Raw genomic sequence first — 18,363 nt, forward strand, 5'->3', positions numbered from 1 at the left:
CCATGGTCCCTGAGGTCCGTTGTGGGCAAGGAACCATGCGCGCTGGGGGAGAACAGCAAACTCCCTAAGATGCAGAGAAACTGAATGCCTGCCAAGAGATAACGACCACCAAAAGCTGCCACAAAGATGATTAAAAGAAATGCTGACCACCTGGAACCTTATCTCGCTTTCTCAAGGCCCACAAACTTTATTCTGCTACAACTGTCTCTCTAAAATCTTTCCTTTTTCTGGTCATTGATTGCTAATTAAAAAACATACGTAATTTAATAATTAGGCTAATGGAAATGAAACATTACTAAACACTGTGTTATAATAGAATTGTTAGTTTAATAATCTTTCTATTATGTGCTTAACTTTAGTACCTTTGATATTAACTGCATTATAAAATAAATTCACCCATGACAATTAATTATGAGTAAAAATGATAGTTAGTGCAACTAGAAAATAATTATATAGAACAGTAGGAAGAATTTATAGCCTGTCCAATTAGGAATGAGGCTAGGTCCAGAGGTAACTTCGGACATAAATCACTGCCCTGTCAATTAAGCTAAGCCTATGAGCAAACTGATCTCTTTGATGTTCACTGTTCCTATGCCTTTAGAAAAAACATATACTGACCACTAGCTTAATAAAGGCGCACTCAGATTTACACTCTCTCTTGAAGTGTGTCTGTTTGTCATTTCTTTAACCGAATCCCTGACCACCCTGCGCAGTCTCTCAACCCTGAGACGGCCTCATCCTCTACTGCTGTGCTGGTCCCCGGCAAATTGTCTTACTCATCTGGCTGAAGGCGCTATGTGGCTAAAGGGAGGAGAAGGTGGCCACAAGACAGGGGAGCTGCCCCCTCAGGGGCTGGCTGTCCCAGGAGCACAGCGCCCCCACCAGGGCCCGGCCTCTCCCCTTTATGAACACTAGAGGAACTGACCTTGACCAGGATGATGATAATGACAATTAAGACCAGAAAGGCCCCAACACTGCTTCCAATGATGAGAGGCAAAGAAAGGTACACCTCATTTTTCAGGAAGATGACGGTGATCTAGAACAAACAGAGAGAGGCCATCCTGTAAGTCAGGTAAAGCAAATGAGGGGGAAAAAACATTATTTTAAGGAGCAAAATATGAGAACTTGGCAACAGTCTGTGTATTGATCAAAACTGGTAACAGTAAAGCAAAAAGCTAAACATTCTAGATACAGCATCTAAAATTATCTGATGAGACTTCCATTATCCGGCTCTGCATGTAAGGAGGCTGGAAGTCACCACCTGAGCTAAGTAAAAAGCTGAACAGACTGGGCCTCCGGTGGCGGTGGCCCAGCGGTTGAGCACTGCCGGCAGCCTCCACAGTGCCTGTTAGATCCCCTCCCAGGCCACCAGGTGAGGGTCCCACATGGCGCACATACCTCTCCTACCGCGCCTGCTGCTCCCCTCGCCCGCTGCTCCCCTCGCCCGCTGCTCCCCTCAGCAGTGTACTTCGGTCCTTCCGCCTGTTCTGCTCCCCGCTCTGGCTCTGGTGAATTCTCTCACCCTCCCGCGCTTCTGACTGTACCCAGTGCTTGTATAAATAAATTTTTAAAAACTGTTTAAAAAGCTGAACAGACTAAAAAGTCCACAATTCTTGCTGGATCCACAGAGAGGGACGGACACCAGTAACCACTGCCCCCAAACCTGGAAAGGCAGACAGGTGAGAACAGGGGATAGCGGCTTTCCAGGGCCAGGGAAGCCTGGACTGTGAGTGAAGAATTGCTGAGCTCAGTGTGGGTAACTCTCAGTCACAGGGGCCCCCACCACTTTGTGAGATTTACCTTCAAGAGCTCAACCAGGTTCCCACTGTAATTATCAAGAGTAAATCCCCCTCATGCTTTCAGCAAGGGGAGGCAAATGGGAATCATTTTTGAAATACACCAGGATACTCCGTTCTTCATAACAAAATTAGTTACCAGAGCCTAATCTGCTGAGTTATTATCAGAGTCAGATTAACTGGGGTAGGGGTGGGGTGGAGGAGAGTATCTAAGTTGAGCCCACTTTAGCTCTCCTGTCCCCTCTAAAGGGGTTGGGAAAACCTTAGAAAGAGTTGTAAAGTTCACAGTTCAGAGGCCCAGGCCCACTGAAAGAGAGAGCTGATCACAGGAGGACAGACTGCTCCCCCGCCCCCCACACCCGCCACCACGTGACCTAAGGTCTGTGTGCAGCAGCTCCTTCTACCTGGCACATTGTGTTTGGTGATCAAGAACCTCCCTGGTAGCACAAGGGGTTAAGCACAACACTGTGAAGCTGTCCACAGCCTCTGAAGCATGAGTTCAATCGCAGGCCCGGCCAGGGAGCAACCCACATGGCACAGCAGACCTCTCCAGTCTCGCCCGCTGCTCCCCTCAGCAATGTATTTTGGTCAGTCTGCCTGTTCTGTTCCCCACTCTGTCTCTGGCCTGTACCCCAGTTCTTGTATGCATAAATAAATGTCTTTTAAAAAGAAAAAGAAATGCTACAGGCGAAACAACAAAGTCGCTGAAGTGAAGATGAAGTGAAGATGTTTCTGATGGACTCGCAGGTGCACTAGACACGGCTGAGGAAAGAATCTCTGAGTTGATCAATGGAATCCTCAAAAGATAAAGAGCAGGAAAACTGGGGAAAAAAGAGAATTAAAAAAATAGAGCACAATAAAATGTTCCAATGACCACAAAACAGTTCAGTTCTATAAACTGTTCTGGTCTCTCTTCCTAGAAGCGCTAAGTCAGGAGATATGTGACCTGTTAAAGATTTTCTGACAGTTTAATAAATGTCCCAAGCAGTGAAGGTCTCTAGATTTTAAAGGACACTGAAAAACAGAAAATCAAGATTCTCTATCCAGCTATGACATCAATGCCCTTGAGCCCAAGCTCATCACAGTCAATATGATGGCCGATTTTAAATGATGGCCAAGTCCTTTCCAACTGATCTGGCAGCTCTTTTTGATCCTGCACAAGCCCCTGGAGTCTGGTAATACATTGTTCCCCACAGGAAATATACGACAAAGATACTGGGTCTGCTCTTCATCAGACTGAAGTACATGTTACCTCAGAGACATGATAAGAAATGCTAAATGGCCCCCAGGTCTTTTGCTTGCAGAACTCTTCCATTAGAAGCTGTCCAGTTTTGCTGTCCAGGGCTCTCTCAACTTCAAAAGCCGAGCCTCCCTTGTCACTGACAGGACTCAGGAGGAAAGCTCAGGGGATGTTCTTCCCAACGAAGGCCTCGATGTAGCCTTCCCAAGCTCTGGCCAGCAGAAGGCCGTAACATGTTCTCAGGACTCAAGCAGGGCCAGAGCGCCATCCAGACTCCTCTGCCTGCCCAGAACACTGAGTTCCCTTCAAGCATATGTTTAAGCCCTAAGGACAGGGATGTTTTAAAGAAAATATCTGTAATGGGTAAAAGGCCTGTTCCAATTAAGTTAGCATAGCTAGTTAAATAGACAGCTAGGGTTGTTCCCCTGAGGCACTATTTTTTTAAAGATTTATTTACATATACAAGAAATGGGGTACAGGCCAGAGGTGCGGGGGCGGGGGGAAGAGGACTCACCAGTGACAGAGTGCGGAACAGAACAGATGGAGCAACTGAAATACATTGCTGATGAGAGCAGTGGGCGAGACAGGAGAGGTCTGCTGTGCCATGTGGGTCACCTCACTGGCCAGGGATGGAACTCGTGCTACAGTGGCTGCAGACAGCTTCACAGTGCTGTGTTAAGACACCCCTTGCGCCACCAGGGAGGCCCGGCTCTCTTTAATTCATCTGCGGCCAAACTTAATAGGAATGAGAACAGGGAGGAAGCAAAAAGGAGAGAAGAGGAGGGGAGCTTCCCTTTCATTCTACAGACCAGTGAAGGTGGAGAAGCAGGGGAATGGCTTGAGAGGCTGGGTGTAGGATGGAAGTCCTGAGGTGACAGTGGTGCAGCAGGTCAGATTTGAGCAGAAGAAATGCTCCCATCCTTTTTCTCTTCTAAAACTATAGGTCCCCTAAAGTATCCCAAAGCTGTCCTGGTAGAGAAGGGAGAAGCAAGACACAGGGCACTCCTGCTTGCAGCCACCAACACAGTGCCTGACCCATAGTAACCATCTCCCCTTAGATTCTGTTCAGGAATCAAGGCCACTCTCAGTGAATCATGATAAAGCTACTTGCCTCTGCCACTGACTGCCATGAGATCCAGTCCTTACTAGTAAGATGTAAGATGTCTACTGGGGATTTTTTTTAAGATTATTTATACTCAAGAACTGGGGTACAGGCCAGATGAGCGGGAGGGTGAGGGGATTCACCAGAGGTAGAGTGGGGAGCAGAACAGGCAGACTGACGAAATACACTGCTGAGGGGAGCAGCGGGCGAGACAAGAAAGGTCTGCAGCGCCATGTGGGACCCTCGCCGGCCGGGATCAGACCTGCACTGCAGAGGCTTTAGACAGCTTCACAGTGTGGCGCTCAACCACCTGCGCCACCAGGGAGGCCCTGCTGGGGATTCTTAAGAAAACGTTTTGTTCCTCCCTGAAAAGGGAAGGACATGAAGAAAAGTCTTTTTGCTACTGATCTCTTGCTTCCTATTTTGTATGGTGCCATGTGAAAATAGAGCTCTAGGAGAGGTGGCAACTTTGTGCTTGCCGCAAGGGAAGGCCTCACCAACGCAAAGACCGCAGAGACAGATTCAAAGGAAGAAGCCTAGGAATCCAAGCCTGCCTTCCTCACTAGGTAAACAACGGTCCGCCTGGTCCATTAGTGGCGTCCTCTATTACCTGCAGCTGAAATGCACTTGGATACACTGCAGTTTCATACACACAGATTCACTGTAAGTCAGTGCACTAGGTAATACTCTGCCTGGGGTATTGAATTTAAAGAAAAGAAAATTTGGGGGGGGGGTGGATGCTACTGAAATCATTAAGAGGAGGAAATATATAAATACATTATCTCAGAGTGTACATGTAAGAACTGTTAAGAGTAACTGCCTTTGGGGAGAGGGAGTTGGGCTGTGGGAAGGAGGGAGTGAAGTGACCATTATTTCCCATTTGGTCTCTTTCTGGAGGGTCTACATTTCCTTGCTATTACTTCTATTTTTTAAAACCTGGGCAGTGGGGCAATAGGGCATTTCTATTTCTTCCATAGAAGAACTATTTCTTCCAAATAGTTACAAATAAAAGGAAATGTGATTTCTAACATGTCTAGAGAACTGCTCTTTTCTCCTCCTCCAAGGAGGAGGTCAGCGAACCTAATATTTAGCATCCAGTCTTGCTCTCCTGACATTCCCAGTGGTAATGGAGCACGCCTAACCAAAGGGCTCACAGCTGACCATCTCTGAAGCCAGCTGCACGGCTAGGTGTCAGCAACAAGAATGACAATGGGCCTCCCTGGTGGCGCAAGTGGTTAAGTCTCAGCACTACCAATCTATCAGCAGCCACTGCAACACATGTTTGATCCTGGCTAGGGAGCTACCCACATGGTGCAGCAAACCTCTTCTGTCTCACCCGCTGCTCCCCTCAGCAGTGTATTTCAGTAGATCTGCCTGTTCTGCTCCCCACTCTGTCTCTGGTGAATCCTCTCACCCCCTGCACCTCTGGCCTACACCCCAGTTCTTGTATGCATAAATAACTAAAATAAATCTTTTAAAAAAAGAAGAGAGACAAGTCAGGGCAGCACACAAAGGAGCATTCAGCACACAGATCACAGACATCAGCTTGACTTAGGGGTCATACTTCTGCAAAGCAAATCTCAAGAATTCTTAGTCTAAGACTTACAAAAGAATGATGCATTGCTGAATACTCTGTTAACTACTGGAACCAAGCACTGATACTACTGACCAGAAAGAGCTAATGTATACAAAAATAGAATTTCTCACTTAGGAAAATGTTTAAAAAAGCAATACATTTTCATATCCAAGTCTTTATAGCTGTTGATTCCAGCCCTAGTTATTTCCGCTACCTCAGCTTAGCCCTCTTACACAACTGCTCCCCTTCAGATGGAAAAACTGAGGCAGAAACTAAGTGACAGAGGGTGGCAGAAATGTCTGGTGGCAAAGTCAAGATCAGAGGTGATAAGACCGACAACAAGAAGAGAAGGCTGCAGAGTGCAGTACAAGTGTGGTACATGTTTTCTAGGCCACTCCCCAGGAAACAGCCAGGGATTACCGTAGTTCTGTTGTTCTTTCCATTCTGCTCCTCATACAGGTTTTTGTCAAAAGATATTTCACCAAGGATCTGCAGTTCAGTTATATCTGCTAGTAACTATAAAAATGAAAGGGGGAGGGGAAAACATATTTTAGACACGGACTTCATGGTTATGCACAGCATTCATCATCTCACCCTGTAAATATGTCCCTTTTCTAAAATTCCTCAGCCAGGTTAATGGTTTCAGCAACCACACAGTTACCCAAGCCATTTTACTTCATGCCACACACCCAATCACCTACCCCATGTCAGTCCTTTACAATTTTTTTAACCTCCCTTGCAACTGTCTCTTGTTCTCCATCCCCACTGCTGCTCATTCAGTGCAGATGTCATCACTCTTATCCTGGTAACTGTAACATGTTAAACTTGCACTTTCCACTTTAGAATGAGTGATCAGTGAAAACTTCTCTAAAAAGGTAACATCTGAGCTATACACAGAAATAAACTACACACATGAAGATCTGGGGACAGTGCACTGCCATGCAGAAGGGACCGCAAGTACAAAAATCCTGTGGCCAGCACACTGGCCAGCTGTGGAGCAGAAAGGCCAGAACAGTGTAAGCAGCGTCCACTAGTGGCGTGTCAGGGATATAACAGACAGGGGAGAAGAGAGTAGTAGGAGATGAAGGGGAGGAAGTGTGCAGAGATCTGGTTGTGCAGTACCATGCAGGCCACCAAAAAAGTATGGATATCAGTGAGTGCATTCAAATGCTAACATGAAAATAAAGGCAGAGAAGTGCACAATGTTTGTTTAAAATAAAAATGCAGGTATTATGTGAAGAATGCTTGTAGGGAGCTTGGCAAGAACAGGTGGAATGTCACTACAACGGTCTAATAGAAGGTGGCCTGAACTACAACAGTAGCAGAGAAGATGGAGAGAAGTGAATGGATTTAATCTGGAGCTGGAATGCAGAGCTTGCTGCTGAAATAGACATGGGAATGCAGGTAAGGGAGGGGTCACAATCATTCCTAGCAAGTGACTTGAGCAAGTTATCCTATTAAGTTACCCTGAATGGTTGGGTAAACAACAGGTTGGGACAGAAGGCGGGTCAGAGACCTGTTTTGGATGTTATTTTTGAGATGCCATTCTCGTTTCTAGGGAAGATGTCCTAGAAACAGGTTTGAGTAGCTACCTAAATGTGGAGCATTACCCGCTTAGTCAAGGAGAACTCTGCAATCACGGTTACATTTTCCTTATCCGAACTGACGTCACAGCTCACTGAATGCCAACCTTCCACATTCTAGAAAAGTCAAATCTAGTTAGCACAATCCTATTTCGTGCGGAAAAGCTGGAAATTTTAAGGGCACAGAAAGCCGCAGCCTTGGCAAATGTGACTCAATGAAGAGTCTAAGGCGGGGAAGTGGGAGGGGGGGCTGTCTTGGGCCCCCAGCGAGCGCTCTGAGGGGGGACGGGGTGGGGGGACCTCGGGGAAGCAGAAGCCGGGACCCTCACGACCCGTTCCAAGCCCACCCCCCACCCTCGGCCTCTCGGGACAGCCAAGCTCACCTGAGCCGAATTGCTCCCACAGGCGCACTCCTTACTTCCGGTGCACTCCGTGGAGGCCTGCAACGAGAGCCATTCCCGACACGCAATGAACAAGGCAAACCGCCTCTTGTCCGCTCCTCCAGGCTGGCGCCAGCCCGCGGCGCTAGGACCCTGAGGGCGGGCGGGCCGGAGGCGGGCGGGCCGGAGGCGGGCGGGCCGGAGGCGGGCGGGCCGGAGGCGGGCGGCGGGCGGCGGGCGCTAGGACCCAGCGGGCGGGCGGGCGCGCCTGCGTCTCGCGAAGTCTCGCGGTGTTTGCCTTTGAAAGTCCGGGCGGGCGCCGGCATGGCGGCGTCACTCCCGCGACCCGGGAGTCGGCTCTTCCGAACGCGCGGAGCTGCCGGCGGCTGGGAGCCGCGGGGGCGGCCGGGCCGGGCAGCCGCGCAGTGGTTCCGGCCGCAGGGCCGGCAGTGTGTGTTCAGCAGCAGCAGCAGCAGCGACGGCGGCCCCTCGACCTCTGTAGCCTCCGATGATCCTGACGACCCCGACTTCTCCTGCAGCCCGGTGGGTAGACGGCGAACGCGCGCCGGGAGTCGACTCGCCCGGGACCAGCCTAGCCTGGTCGTGACGCCCAAGCGCCTGAGGCTGCGAGCCCGGCCCCCGCAGAAGTGCAGCACCCCCTGCGGCCCGCTCGGCCCGCCGCCCTTCCCCAGCTGTAACCCGGGCCGCCTCAGCCCGGACCTCAGTGGCAGCAGACAGCCCAGGGACGGCGGCGACCTGGGCACCAGCGCCTCCCTGTTCAGTTCTCCGGCCTCTCCCGGCCCCGGCCCTGGGTCCCCAGCGCCAGGAGACGGCAGCATCTGTATGGACCCCTCCGCCTCTCTAGATGAAGCCTCGGAAGGTTCGAGCGACTTCCACCTCCCAGCAGCCACCCTGAACCAATCGCCTCTCCCCTGCTCCCAGGACTCAGCTACAGGAGGAGGCAGGTTCGCCAGGTTGGCCTCTCAAGCCCGTGCCAGCCTCAGGGCAGCTCTCTTTGGTTCTGTGGACTCAGGAAACCCTGAGGATTCGGAGTTTGGGATTGATGGGAAGAATATGAGGGGTTCTTGCTGTGAGAGGAAACTGTTGGGAAAGAGACGGGAGACTCCAGGTTCATCAAGCACCCGTAAGAGTCGGACCACAAACCAGGGCTCGTACCAACGGGCTGAGTCTCAAGGGGCTATCCAGATAGAATATGAGGAGGCCAATGGTTGCAGGGGCGGTCTTGTACCTGGGGAAACCAACAGGCCTAAGAGAACAAGACCAAGACGGAAAAGGAAGCATCAAGAGACAGAGGAAACCTCCCTCCATTACCACGGGTCTGAAAAACCCCAGAAGATGGCAAATGAGTCACTCGGCATCCAGGACCTGACTCGTGTGCTGAATGCCTGCCCATGGACCAAAGCCAGAGCTTCCTTCAGTTTCCACAAGAAGAAGATTGTCACTGCTGTGTCAGAGGTGTGCAGCAGCAATAGCATTGCCAGTTCTCTCCCAGGGTCCCTCATAGCAGAATATGCAGACCCTCCTGTCATGGACAGAACAAACAGGGCTCTGTCCCCTTGGCACTCCTCTTCCATACATTTGCTAACCCCCTTAAAGACACTACATATTGCAGATAAAAAGGAATTTGATGCTGAAAAGGTTTATGGGGAATGCAACCAGGAAGGTCCTATCCCCTTTAGCTATTGCCTTCCCAGAGAAAAACTACAAAACTGTGAGAAGATTGGGGAGGGGGTGTTCGGCGAAGTGTTTCAAATAAATGTCAATCACACACCCGTAGCCCTAAAAATCATTGCTATTGAAGGACCAGATTTAGTCAATGGAACCCATCAGAAAACTTTTGAGGAAATCCTGCCAGAGATCATCATCTCCAAAGAGTTGAGCCTCCTGGCTGATGAGGTAACCAATCGCACAGAAGGCTTTATTGGGCTGAACTCGGTGCACTGTGTTCAAGGGTCTTACCCTCCTTTGCTCCTCAGAGCCTGGGATAACTATAACTCAACCAAAGGCTCTGCAAACAACCGGCCTGACTTTTTTAAGAAAGACCAGCTTTTCATTGTGCTGGAATTTGAGTTTGGAGGGACTGACTTAGAGCAAATGAGTAAAAAGCTGAACTCCCTGGATACTGCAAAGAGCATTCTACACCAGATCACAGCTTCTCTCGCCGTGGCAGAGGCCTCACTGCACTTTGAGCACCGAGACTTACACTGGGGGAACGTGCTCTTAAAGAAAACCAGCCTCCGGGAGCTCCAGTACACTCTCAACGGAAAGACAAGCACCATCCCCACCCGTGGGCTGCAAGTCAACATCATTGACTACACCCTCTCGCGCCTGGAACGGGATGGAATTGTAGTCTTCTGTGACATTTCCATGGATGAGGACCTGTTCACAGGTGAAGGCGACTACCAGTTTGAGATCTACAGGCTAATGAGAAAAGAAAACAACAACTGCTGGGGTGAATATCACCCTTACAATAATGTCCTCTGGCTACATTACCTCACAGATAAGGTTCTGAAACAAATGACCTTCAAGAGGAAGAACACGCCTGCCATGAAGCAAATGAAAAGAAAGATCCAGAATTTCCACAGGACAATGCTGAACTTCAGTTCTGCCACGGATTTGCTCTGCCAGCACAGTCTGTTTAATTAAGCCCAAGGTGCCTTACTACGCCAGACTGAGCAAGTACTAGTTGTGAAGATCCTGCTGCTATTTTCCATCTCCATCTCCAGAGCAAAGTGGAATTTTTCCATTCTTAACATGTTTCTAATCAGCTTTTCAAACAAGGATTTTGCTTCCAAGTAGAAACTGAAATGTTTTAACCTGTTAACAAATGTTCTTTAAAAATAAGTTACATGAGAGCAAGTGTGTACAACTTGTAAGCCCTTTTCCTCACTTAGCAGAGTCCCTGCTGCAAATTCCATATTTTCATTTTTGAGTCTTGACACTTTATGTGCAAAAGTAAAGTTCAGGGAAGCCCAAGGCCTCATTTGCCATACTGACCAGAGCCTGTTGCTGTGTCTGGTGAGGCTGGCTTGAGCTCTGAGATGTCAACCGAGAGAAAACAGGCTATAGCAAAGCTGAGACCAAAAAAGACAGGACTGGAGAGAGAGAAAGGGGAGATGGTAGGCAATTTTTAGGGAGAAGTTCGAGAAACACCATATATTTATCAAGCTAGTTTGCCAATCACAAGCATAACTTAACAATTTTCAGTGGAAAAATAAATGTCTCCATAGCTATAAAAGATGATTTGAATTTTTGCTTATTTTTCACCAAGGGAAGGAAAACCAAATGTTTTAAATGCTGTGTTGGATAGTCCTTCTGAATATGGTTGTGGTAATTTACTCCTGTTGTGTTCCCAGGTTAACTAATCCTGTTTTTACTCCTTTTCCACACTCTATTTTTGGTGCTTTTGAGATGGATATAACCATTCTGGAGAGATGAAAGAGTAAAGAACCACTTATTAGTACCTGAGTCTTTGTCACATTCTTCACTGTTAGAATCTGGAAACCTTGTATTATGGTTGGAATACAGATTTGCAGCTGGAATTTGGCGCCAAATTTATTTTCCCCTTGTATCTGCAAAATAAAATCAGAGTGGGAAGTTAAGGCTGGTGGTGTTTTACCACTTGTAGCTTTCCAGGGATGCGCATTAAGCACTTACATTAAAGAGGAATTCTTTGGTGTCAGAAAGTCCCTGGCTTGTGTTCATGTACATCACTGATGGTCTGCAATGGAGGGGACTTGTGTTAGCCTCAAAGCCCCGTTCTTATTTAAAATGAGCCTAAATGCTGCCGATGGGATACAGTAGAAGGCACCATTCCCTTAAGAGGAATTAAAACTCAAAATAGAAAGTGGTGGCAGAGCAACTGGGATGAGGTGAGCTATTTGAATTCTGTATACTTTGGCAAGTTTTGTGTCTATTCCTCAGTGACTTTACTTTTTCCTCACCTCTCAATCCCACAACCCCTCCCTTCCCTCCTTAGCATCATGTCAGTTCCCTTTTGTGGCAAGACCAGTTCATACTGTTCTGATGATACTAGGACCCAACTGTTAGTGGCCTGGATATCAGTGGGCACCTGGGTTCTAAGCAGCCTCCTCAGAGAAAGGCTGTGCTCACCTCCACCCTGACCACAGTTCCATCCACAAGAGAGAACGCTGAAACTATCCTGCAGGTGTTGGCCCCTTTATCATACTTACTTGGGAAGAAGTGCAGTGAAGCCATGCTTGAATTTAAGGCTGTGGGTCATTATAGCCAAAGACTTGTTTTCATTGGAACTAAAAAATGAGAGAGTATCAGTTCACAGCACACCTGCTTTGTACATATGGCTGCTTCTGAACCTTGGCTTCCCAGGGTCACTGGCAGTCAGAGACTGGGGGAGGGGGTACATGAAATGGGGGTCAACTGTGTGGCAATGAACAAAATTTAAACTGAGGTGATCATATTGGAATATGTACAGATAGCGAATTATAATGTCAACTACCTGAAACAAACCAAAGTTAATAAATCATGAACTCTTGGAGATAAGCAATTAGAATACAGAAGACTCACTAGGGGAACACACTTGGAGAAATAGTGATTTTAAAAGGGTTTCTCACTACTGACGTTTTGAGCCAGATAACTCAGTCATATATTGTATGACATTTAGCAACTGCCCACTAGATGCCAATAGCAGCCTCCCCCAGGTCATAGCAATTTTTAAAATATGTCTCTAGGCACTGTCGCTAGGGAGAGCAAAATCACCCCTTTTTGAGAACTTTCCCATCATGGTTACCTCCCCTGTCCCCCAAACATACATAAAGGTTTTGCAGATGACAGAGCTTTCTGAAGTTAAAAGGACCAGCATTAGAACCCCAGCCCCAGGCTCGTTCTACCAGACTATACCACAGTTCCACTTTGTGTGTCAATAAAGGACCCTCTTAGATATCATTGATAACAGGAAGGGAAAGCAAAACACTGCAGGGGTACAGGTGCTATCTGTGGGCTCACTGAAGTTCCCACCTTCCTGGGCATTGAGGGAGACCGTTTTCCTCAGGCGCATGGAAAGAGTTCTTCCTCGGCGCCCTGTGACACAGCACTACTTACTTGGTGACTGTCACAGTGATGTTGGCTGTCCATTTTGAGAAGGCTTTCTCCTCTAGCTGCCACGCTACTGAAATGTTTGCCTGTTGTTAAAAAAAAAGTCACTGACCCTTTGTTCGGTTTCCCAATGTTCCACCTATAAGTGATACCATCCAATATTTCTCTTTTTCCTTCTGACTTCGCTTAGATTATCCCCTCCAGGTCAGGAAAAAGACAACACTCTAAGCTGACCATAGATCTGAGACATACAGCAGGAGAGGGGGAGGGGGAGAGGTCAAAACGGGAGGGCAGAGCACAAGGGACTGTGGTGATGGGTAACATGTGCTGCAGAGGTGGGAGAACTACGGGGACTGCATGTGAGGGGAGAAATCAAATATTGTACAAAAATGAACAATGATCGTTAAGAAAATACACATTTTTTTAAAAAGTCACTGATTCTTCTACCACTTGCAGTTCTGCTTCCTACTGCAGCTGTTACAGGGCAGCCCCGATATAAAACGGGTTGCCAGGCTGTGGGTCCCAACCCGCGCGCTTAAAGGGGACTTACTAATGCTACACTGCAGGCACACGCAAAAGGCTGATAAAAGGTTTACTTACAAGGGAAGGGGGAATGGGGAAATGAATAACTCAGGGAGAAAAAGAGGGAGATAAGTTTGTAAATGCGTCCTGAAAATGCGTCCTGTAAAACCACCCTGAAAGTGGTTCCGCTGACCTGGAATCCCAATGACCCGCCAAGCTGGCGAAACACCGAGCACGCTGGTGGCCAAGAGAGTGACCCCCGGCCACATGGCCAGTTAAATACTCAAAACAGAGAACATAGTTGCTTAACTCCACCCTCAGGTCCTCACAACCTTCCCTTTGGTGATCATGGGATTTGTAGTTCCCAGTGTCTTGATGGAGTGGGGGTGGAGTCCACATAGCCTGTATGGAGTTCACTCAGGACATCCTTTCCCCCTAACACTACTTCTTAACTGCTTCCTACTATGAAACAGACTGGGAAACACCATTCATAATCCTCACATTTTTGTAGCACAGCCTACTTCCACATCCCTTATTCCATGTGAGCCTCACCTGGTCCATACAGAGGAAGCAGGGTGGAGGAGGTCACCTTTTTATGACAGAGGAAACCAGAGGTTTCCTGATGCACCAGATCATCCTTGCCAGGTCAGGGACTCCCCTCGGGACTAATGAGGGATGTGCCTTCCACACTACCCCCAACTCACTCTGCTGTGCTGGGGTGAGCCAGCAGTTTGGCGAGAGAGCCGTATCCCACCCCACCACTCTCTCATTTCAGAGCAAACTTGGCAGTTTTGAGCAGGGTTAGGGATTGACTGTAGAGTGAAAGGAAGAGTCGAAACTACAACCAGAAGACTCCAATGTGCCTGGGATGTAGAAGACACCAACCCCCGGGTAGTGAGAAAAGTTAGCCAGTCAAAACAGACTCACAGATGACTTCTTGAATATGGGGTGAGAAATCTTGCAGTTCATGACCAAGTTGGAAGCAGCTGGCTTCGGGTCAGTGCACTGAATGTCTGAAGAAGGAGTCTGTGAACACAGAAGACACTATTCTTTTTTTTTTTTCATTATTTAATAGTTTAATGAATGTACATAAAATATGAAGTCATGTTAGAACTTTAAATGTAGGTATAAGCAACAAAGTTATTAAAATGACAGTTATAGCAATGCCTTTTTCTTCTCAATATTTTTGTTCAAAGGGAAAAACATCTTAAGAAATGATACTTTAATTAACCATAGGGAATTTTTAGAGTTAGAATAATTATGTTTATATAAATACTCAGGAATTTGTCTATTTATCTGCCAAAGGAATACAAAACATATAGTATTTATCATATTTATCATTCTCTGATAAACTGAGAAGACACTATTCTTAAAAGGGGAGAGGAGCAGTTTCCTCATACCAATTAAACATTCACTGATTTTATTCACATGCCAGGTACCCTGCCAGGAGCCGGGACACTCATCAGCCTCGACCCCTGTCTTCCTCATGAGCTGGGCAAGAGGGATCGTAGTAGGTAGCTGAGGGATTTAAATCCATGCCTAAAATGTCTGTGAAAGCAGGGCAGTGAGAAGCTTCAGAGAAAGAGATCAATTCTAACTGGGATGAGTCTGTAAAGTCTTCCTGGGAAGGAGACTGAGCCTGCACTTGGGCCCATGCAAATGTAGCGCCCACGATGGGGAGAAGCCAGCACTGCCTGCAGCCCTTCACACCCGCGCTTCCTCGTCCCCACTGAATATGGAAAATGATCTAAGTGGCTGTTTTTTTCATTCTTCCAAGGATGGTACCTCACTCTTTCCACTGGAGATGGCTATGGGGTCATCTCATGCTTTTTATACAATGTATGCTGTCCTAGCCCAGATCATCAAGGCCACCAGCGACAAACCTGTAGTTTGACAAAGGTGGGATTATTAACTCCTTGCAGTGAGGGAACCCACACCATAGTGTATCTCACCAAACAAAGGGAGAGTTACTAGCATTCTGGGGAAGGGTGGAGTCCAGTGAAATGGAAATGAAGCAGTATTTTGAGAGGCTCAAAGCAAAGCAGACCCATGTGTAAAGGGGCCAGTTAATATCAGGTCTGCACTGAGGTGAGGACACAGGGGCCCATTCCTTGGAAACTGCTAAGACAGATGTGGAAGCTGTGTCTGGAAATCTTCATCTGAAGCTCTGTGCTTCAGAGGGAATTGAGGCAGCTTCACTTCAAATGACTTAGACTCTCTGGCAAGAGTGAGAGGATTTCATAAGTAGGGGTTTAACTTTAAGCAGTGAAGTCTCTGTTGGACTGTGATTTCAGAACAAAATCTGTGTCGTCACACTGTTACAGGGCAACCCAGATATAAAACAGGTTTCCTGACTGTGGGTCCTCACCCACACGCTTAAAAGGGACTTATTAATACTCAACTGCAGGCACATAAAAAAGGTTAATAAAAGGTTTATTTACAAGGGAAATGAGGAAATGTACAACTCAGGGAGAAAAGAGGGAAATAAAGTCTTAAATGCGTCCTACCCTTTCCGCTGCCCTAGAATCCCAATGGCACTCTGAGAGCTGGCCATGAGCCACGAGCCGTGAAGCCAAGAGGAGAGAGACCCCAAGGCCCACGTGTCTGCTTTTATACCAAACCTGACTGCTTAACTCCACCCTCAGGTCCAGCAACCTTCCCTTGGGTGGTAATGGAATTTGTCTTTCCCAGTGTCTTCATGGCTTTGGTCGAAAGTGGGGGTGGAGTCCACAAAGCCTGTATGAAATTAACTCAAGAGATCCTTTCCCCCTATCAACACCTTTAGCTGCCGGGGCCCTTGAGAGAAATACTGATTCATAGTAACTTGCAACTAACTGCCTTTGTGTCTGTGATCCCAGCTGATAAATGGCAGGGCTGATTTTTATTGTCCCAGCCCAAGCTAATTTATTAGAGATGATCTGTCTCTTGGAATTTTGGCTGAGAAAGACTGTAGGCAGGGAGGTGGCGATTCTGCAGCCAAGTGGTCCCATGGAAGGTCGCCAAGGCAGAAAGTAGTGTGGCTGGGCCCATGGCATGCAGTTGGACTGTTGGGGATTCGTCTAGTTAATGATTATTGATTAGATGGACAAGCATGGTGCTGGAGGCAGGGAAGTCCATTGGGAGGAAGTCTTAAAGAATCAGGCAGGAGAAGAGAGAAAGGCAGGGGTGGCATGCTTTCAAAACTGCCATCAGAGGGCCTCCCCTGGTGGCGCAGCAGTTGAGCGCTGGGCTGCAAAGCTGCCCACAGCCTCTGCAGCACCAGTTCAATCACCGGCCACCAGCGAGGGTCCCACATGGCATGCAGACCTCTCCTGCCGTGCCCGCTGCTTCACTCGGCAGTGTATTTCATCAGTCTGCCTGTTCTGTTTCCCGCTCTGGCTCTGGTAAATTCTCTCACCCTCCAGCGCTTCTGACTGTACCCAGTGCTTTTTATATAAATAAATAAATAAATCTTTTTAAAAAAAAAAAAACTGCCATCACAGTTACCTTTTGTATCCTTTTGAAGTGTAAGTTTCTGGGGTAATTTAAAGTCATGCTTGTCATGTAGGAATCTTCCCCATAGTTAACTAGGCTGACGTTCATGACCAGGTCCTGTTCTGTTCCTACCACCAAGTTCTCCCTGCACAGGTAGGAAACAGACACGTTACCAGTTAATTTAATCTGTAAAAACCACAATGCAATACAACAGCACATTCTTAGATCGACTATATAAGTCATTCATCTAGCCTAGATTGTCTTCCCTCAACTAAGTAAATACCCTGACTGCCACATTCACCTCAACTCCTGTGGGAGATGATAATATTTGCGACCATTTATTTGGTGCTTACTATGTGCCAGGGATTGTGCTAAGTGCTTCTCCTACTCAATTAACCCTCATAATAACTCTATAGAATAGAATATTTACTCTCCATTTCCTGGAGAAGGAAACAGGAGCCAAGAGAGGCTAACTTATTTGCGGTCTTGTGGTTTCAAAAGGGAGTTGGGAAAATTAGATCTAATTCCTCTTTGTACCACCAATTTACTGTGGCCCTAGGCAAGGTGCTTCATTACCCAAATTCATCCATTTCACATATATCTGCAGAGTGCCTTCTCTGTGCCAGATACCCTCTTTCCCACTGGAGACTGGCCGTGCATGAGACACTGTCCCTGCCCCTTCCCTGGCCTTTGCTTTCTGGCCCACAAAATCACTCAGGCCCTTCTCCCTTCAGTACGCTGTGAAGCCCCACAGCACAGAACCACTCCGAGCGATTGAGATCGACAGGCAAAAATTACAGAGGACGGGCCTCCCCCGTGGTTGAGCGCTGGGTTGCGAAGCTGCTCGCGGCCTCTGCAGCGCCAGTTCGATCCCTGGCTGCCAGGCGAGGGACCCGCATGGTGCGCAGACCTCTCCTGCTGCGCCCGCTGCTCCCCTCAGCAGTGTACTTCATCAGTCTGCCTGCTCTGCTCTCCCCTCTGGCTCTGGTGAATTCTCTCACCCTCCTGTGCTTCTGACTGTACCCAGTACTTGTATAAATAAATAAATCTTTAAAAAAAAAATTACAGAGGACACTTCCTAACCAACTGAAGTGTTCAAAGATGAAACATGCGGCTCTGGTAAGTAATACTATGTGCTTTGTTATTTTGTTATCATAGCTGAGAAGAGGATAGAAGGATTACAGGGAGAGAAGGCAGAGCTACAGCCCGCTGTGGAAATCCATCTGAGAGGTGACACGTGCCAGAAATAGGACAGTCGTAGTGGGGCTGGAGAGAAGGGACAGAAACCAGAGATGGTCAGGCCTTACTTGCCAGCAGAGTAAAAAAAGAGAGTGGAGCCAAAACCAGAGAGTGGAACAGACGAAGAGTTCAGTTTGGGCTGTGATGCGAGGCGCCTGTACCACAGCAAGTAGAGAGGTTGAAAGGTCGGTTGCGTGTATGTAGGGGAAGTGAAAATTGTCAGGATTTTCCACCCTCCCTCAATTAGCATTAATGATGGAGCCCTGCGGTCCTACACGTGTGCCTGATGGCGGACACCTGGATAGGGTGTGGGCATGCATAGGTGGGCACACCTGGGCTGAGAGACTGGGCATATAA

The 18,363-nt window shown here is 47.8% G+C and overlaps 2 protein-coding genes across 2 annotated transcripts in view; one reads left to right on the top strand and one right to left on the bottom strand.

The window, feature by feature from the left end:
• The window catches only part of ITGAE (integrin subunit alpha E), a gene marked incomplete at both ends in the record, with an annotated part of 84,410 nt that overhangs the window by 17,680 nt on the left and 48,367 nt on the right, over positions 1-18,363 (bottom strand). The window contains 9 exons of the mRNA XM_084237890.1: positions 926-1,036; positions 7,681-7,830; positions 7,950-8,369; positions 11,163-11,270; positions 11,356-11,419; positions 11,892-11,969; positions 12,778-12,857; positions 14,221-14,319; positions 16,780-16,912. Coding sequence (XP_084094016.1) covers positions 926-1,036; positions 7,681-7,830; positions 7,950-8,369; positions 11,163-11,270; positions 11,356-11,419; positions 11,892-11,969; positions 12,778-12,857; positions 14,221-14,319; positions 16,780-16,912 — 1,243 coding nt within the window. The remainder of the gene's footprint in view (positions 1-925; positions 1,037-7,680; positions 7,831-7,949; positions 8,370-11,162; positions 11,271-11,355; positions 11,420-11,891; positions 11,970-12,777; positions 12,858-14,220; positions 14,320-16,779; positions 16,913-18,363) is intronic.
• On the top strand, positions 8,002-10,344 carry LOC311172935 (serine/threonine-protein kinase haspin-like; the record flags this gene model as incomplete). The annotated part of the gene is made up of 1 exon (XM_084236544.1): positions 8,002-10,344. One exon carries the CDS (start codon positions 8,002-8,004, stop codon positions 10,342-10,344), a length of 2,343 nt encoding a protein of 780 aa, XP_084092670.1.

This window comes from Talpa europaea (assembly GCF_964194135.1).
Source record: "Talpa europaea genome assembly, chromosome: 7".
In the NCBI taxonomy this organism is placed as follows: domain Eukaryota; kingdom Metazoa; phylum Chordata; class Mammalia; order Eulipotyphla; family Talpidae; genus Talpa; species Talpa europaea.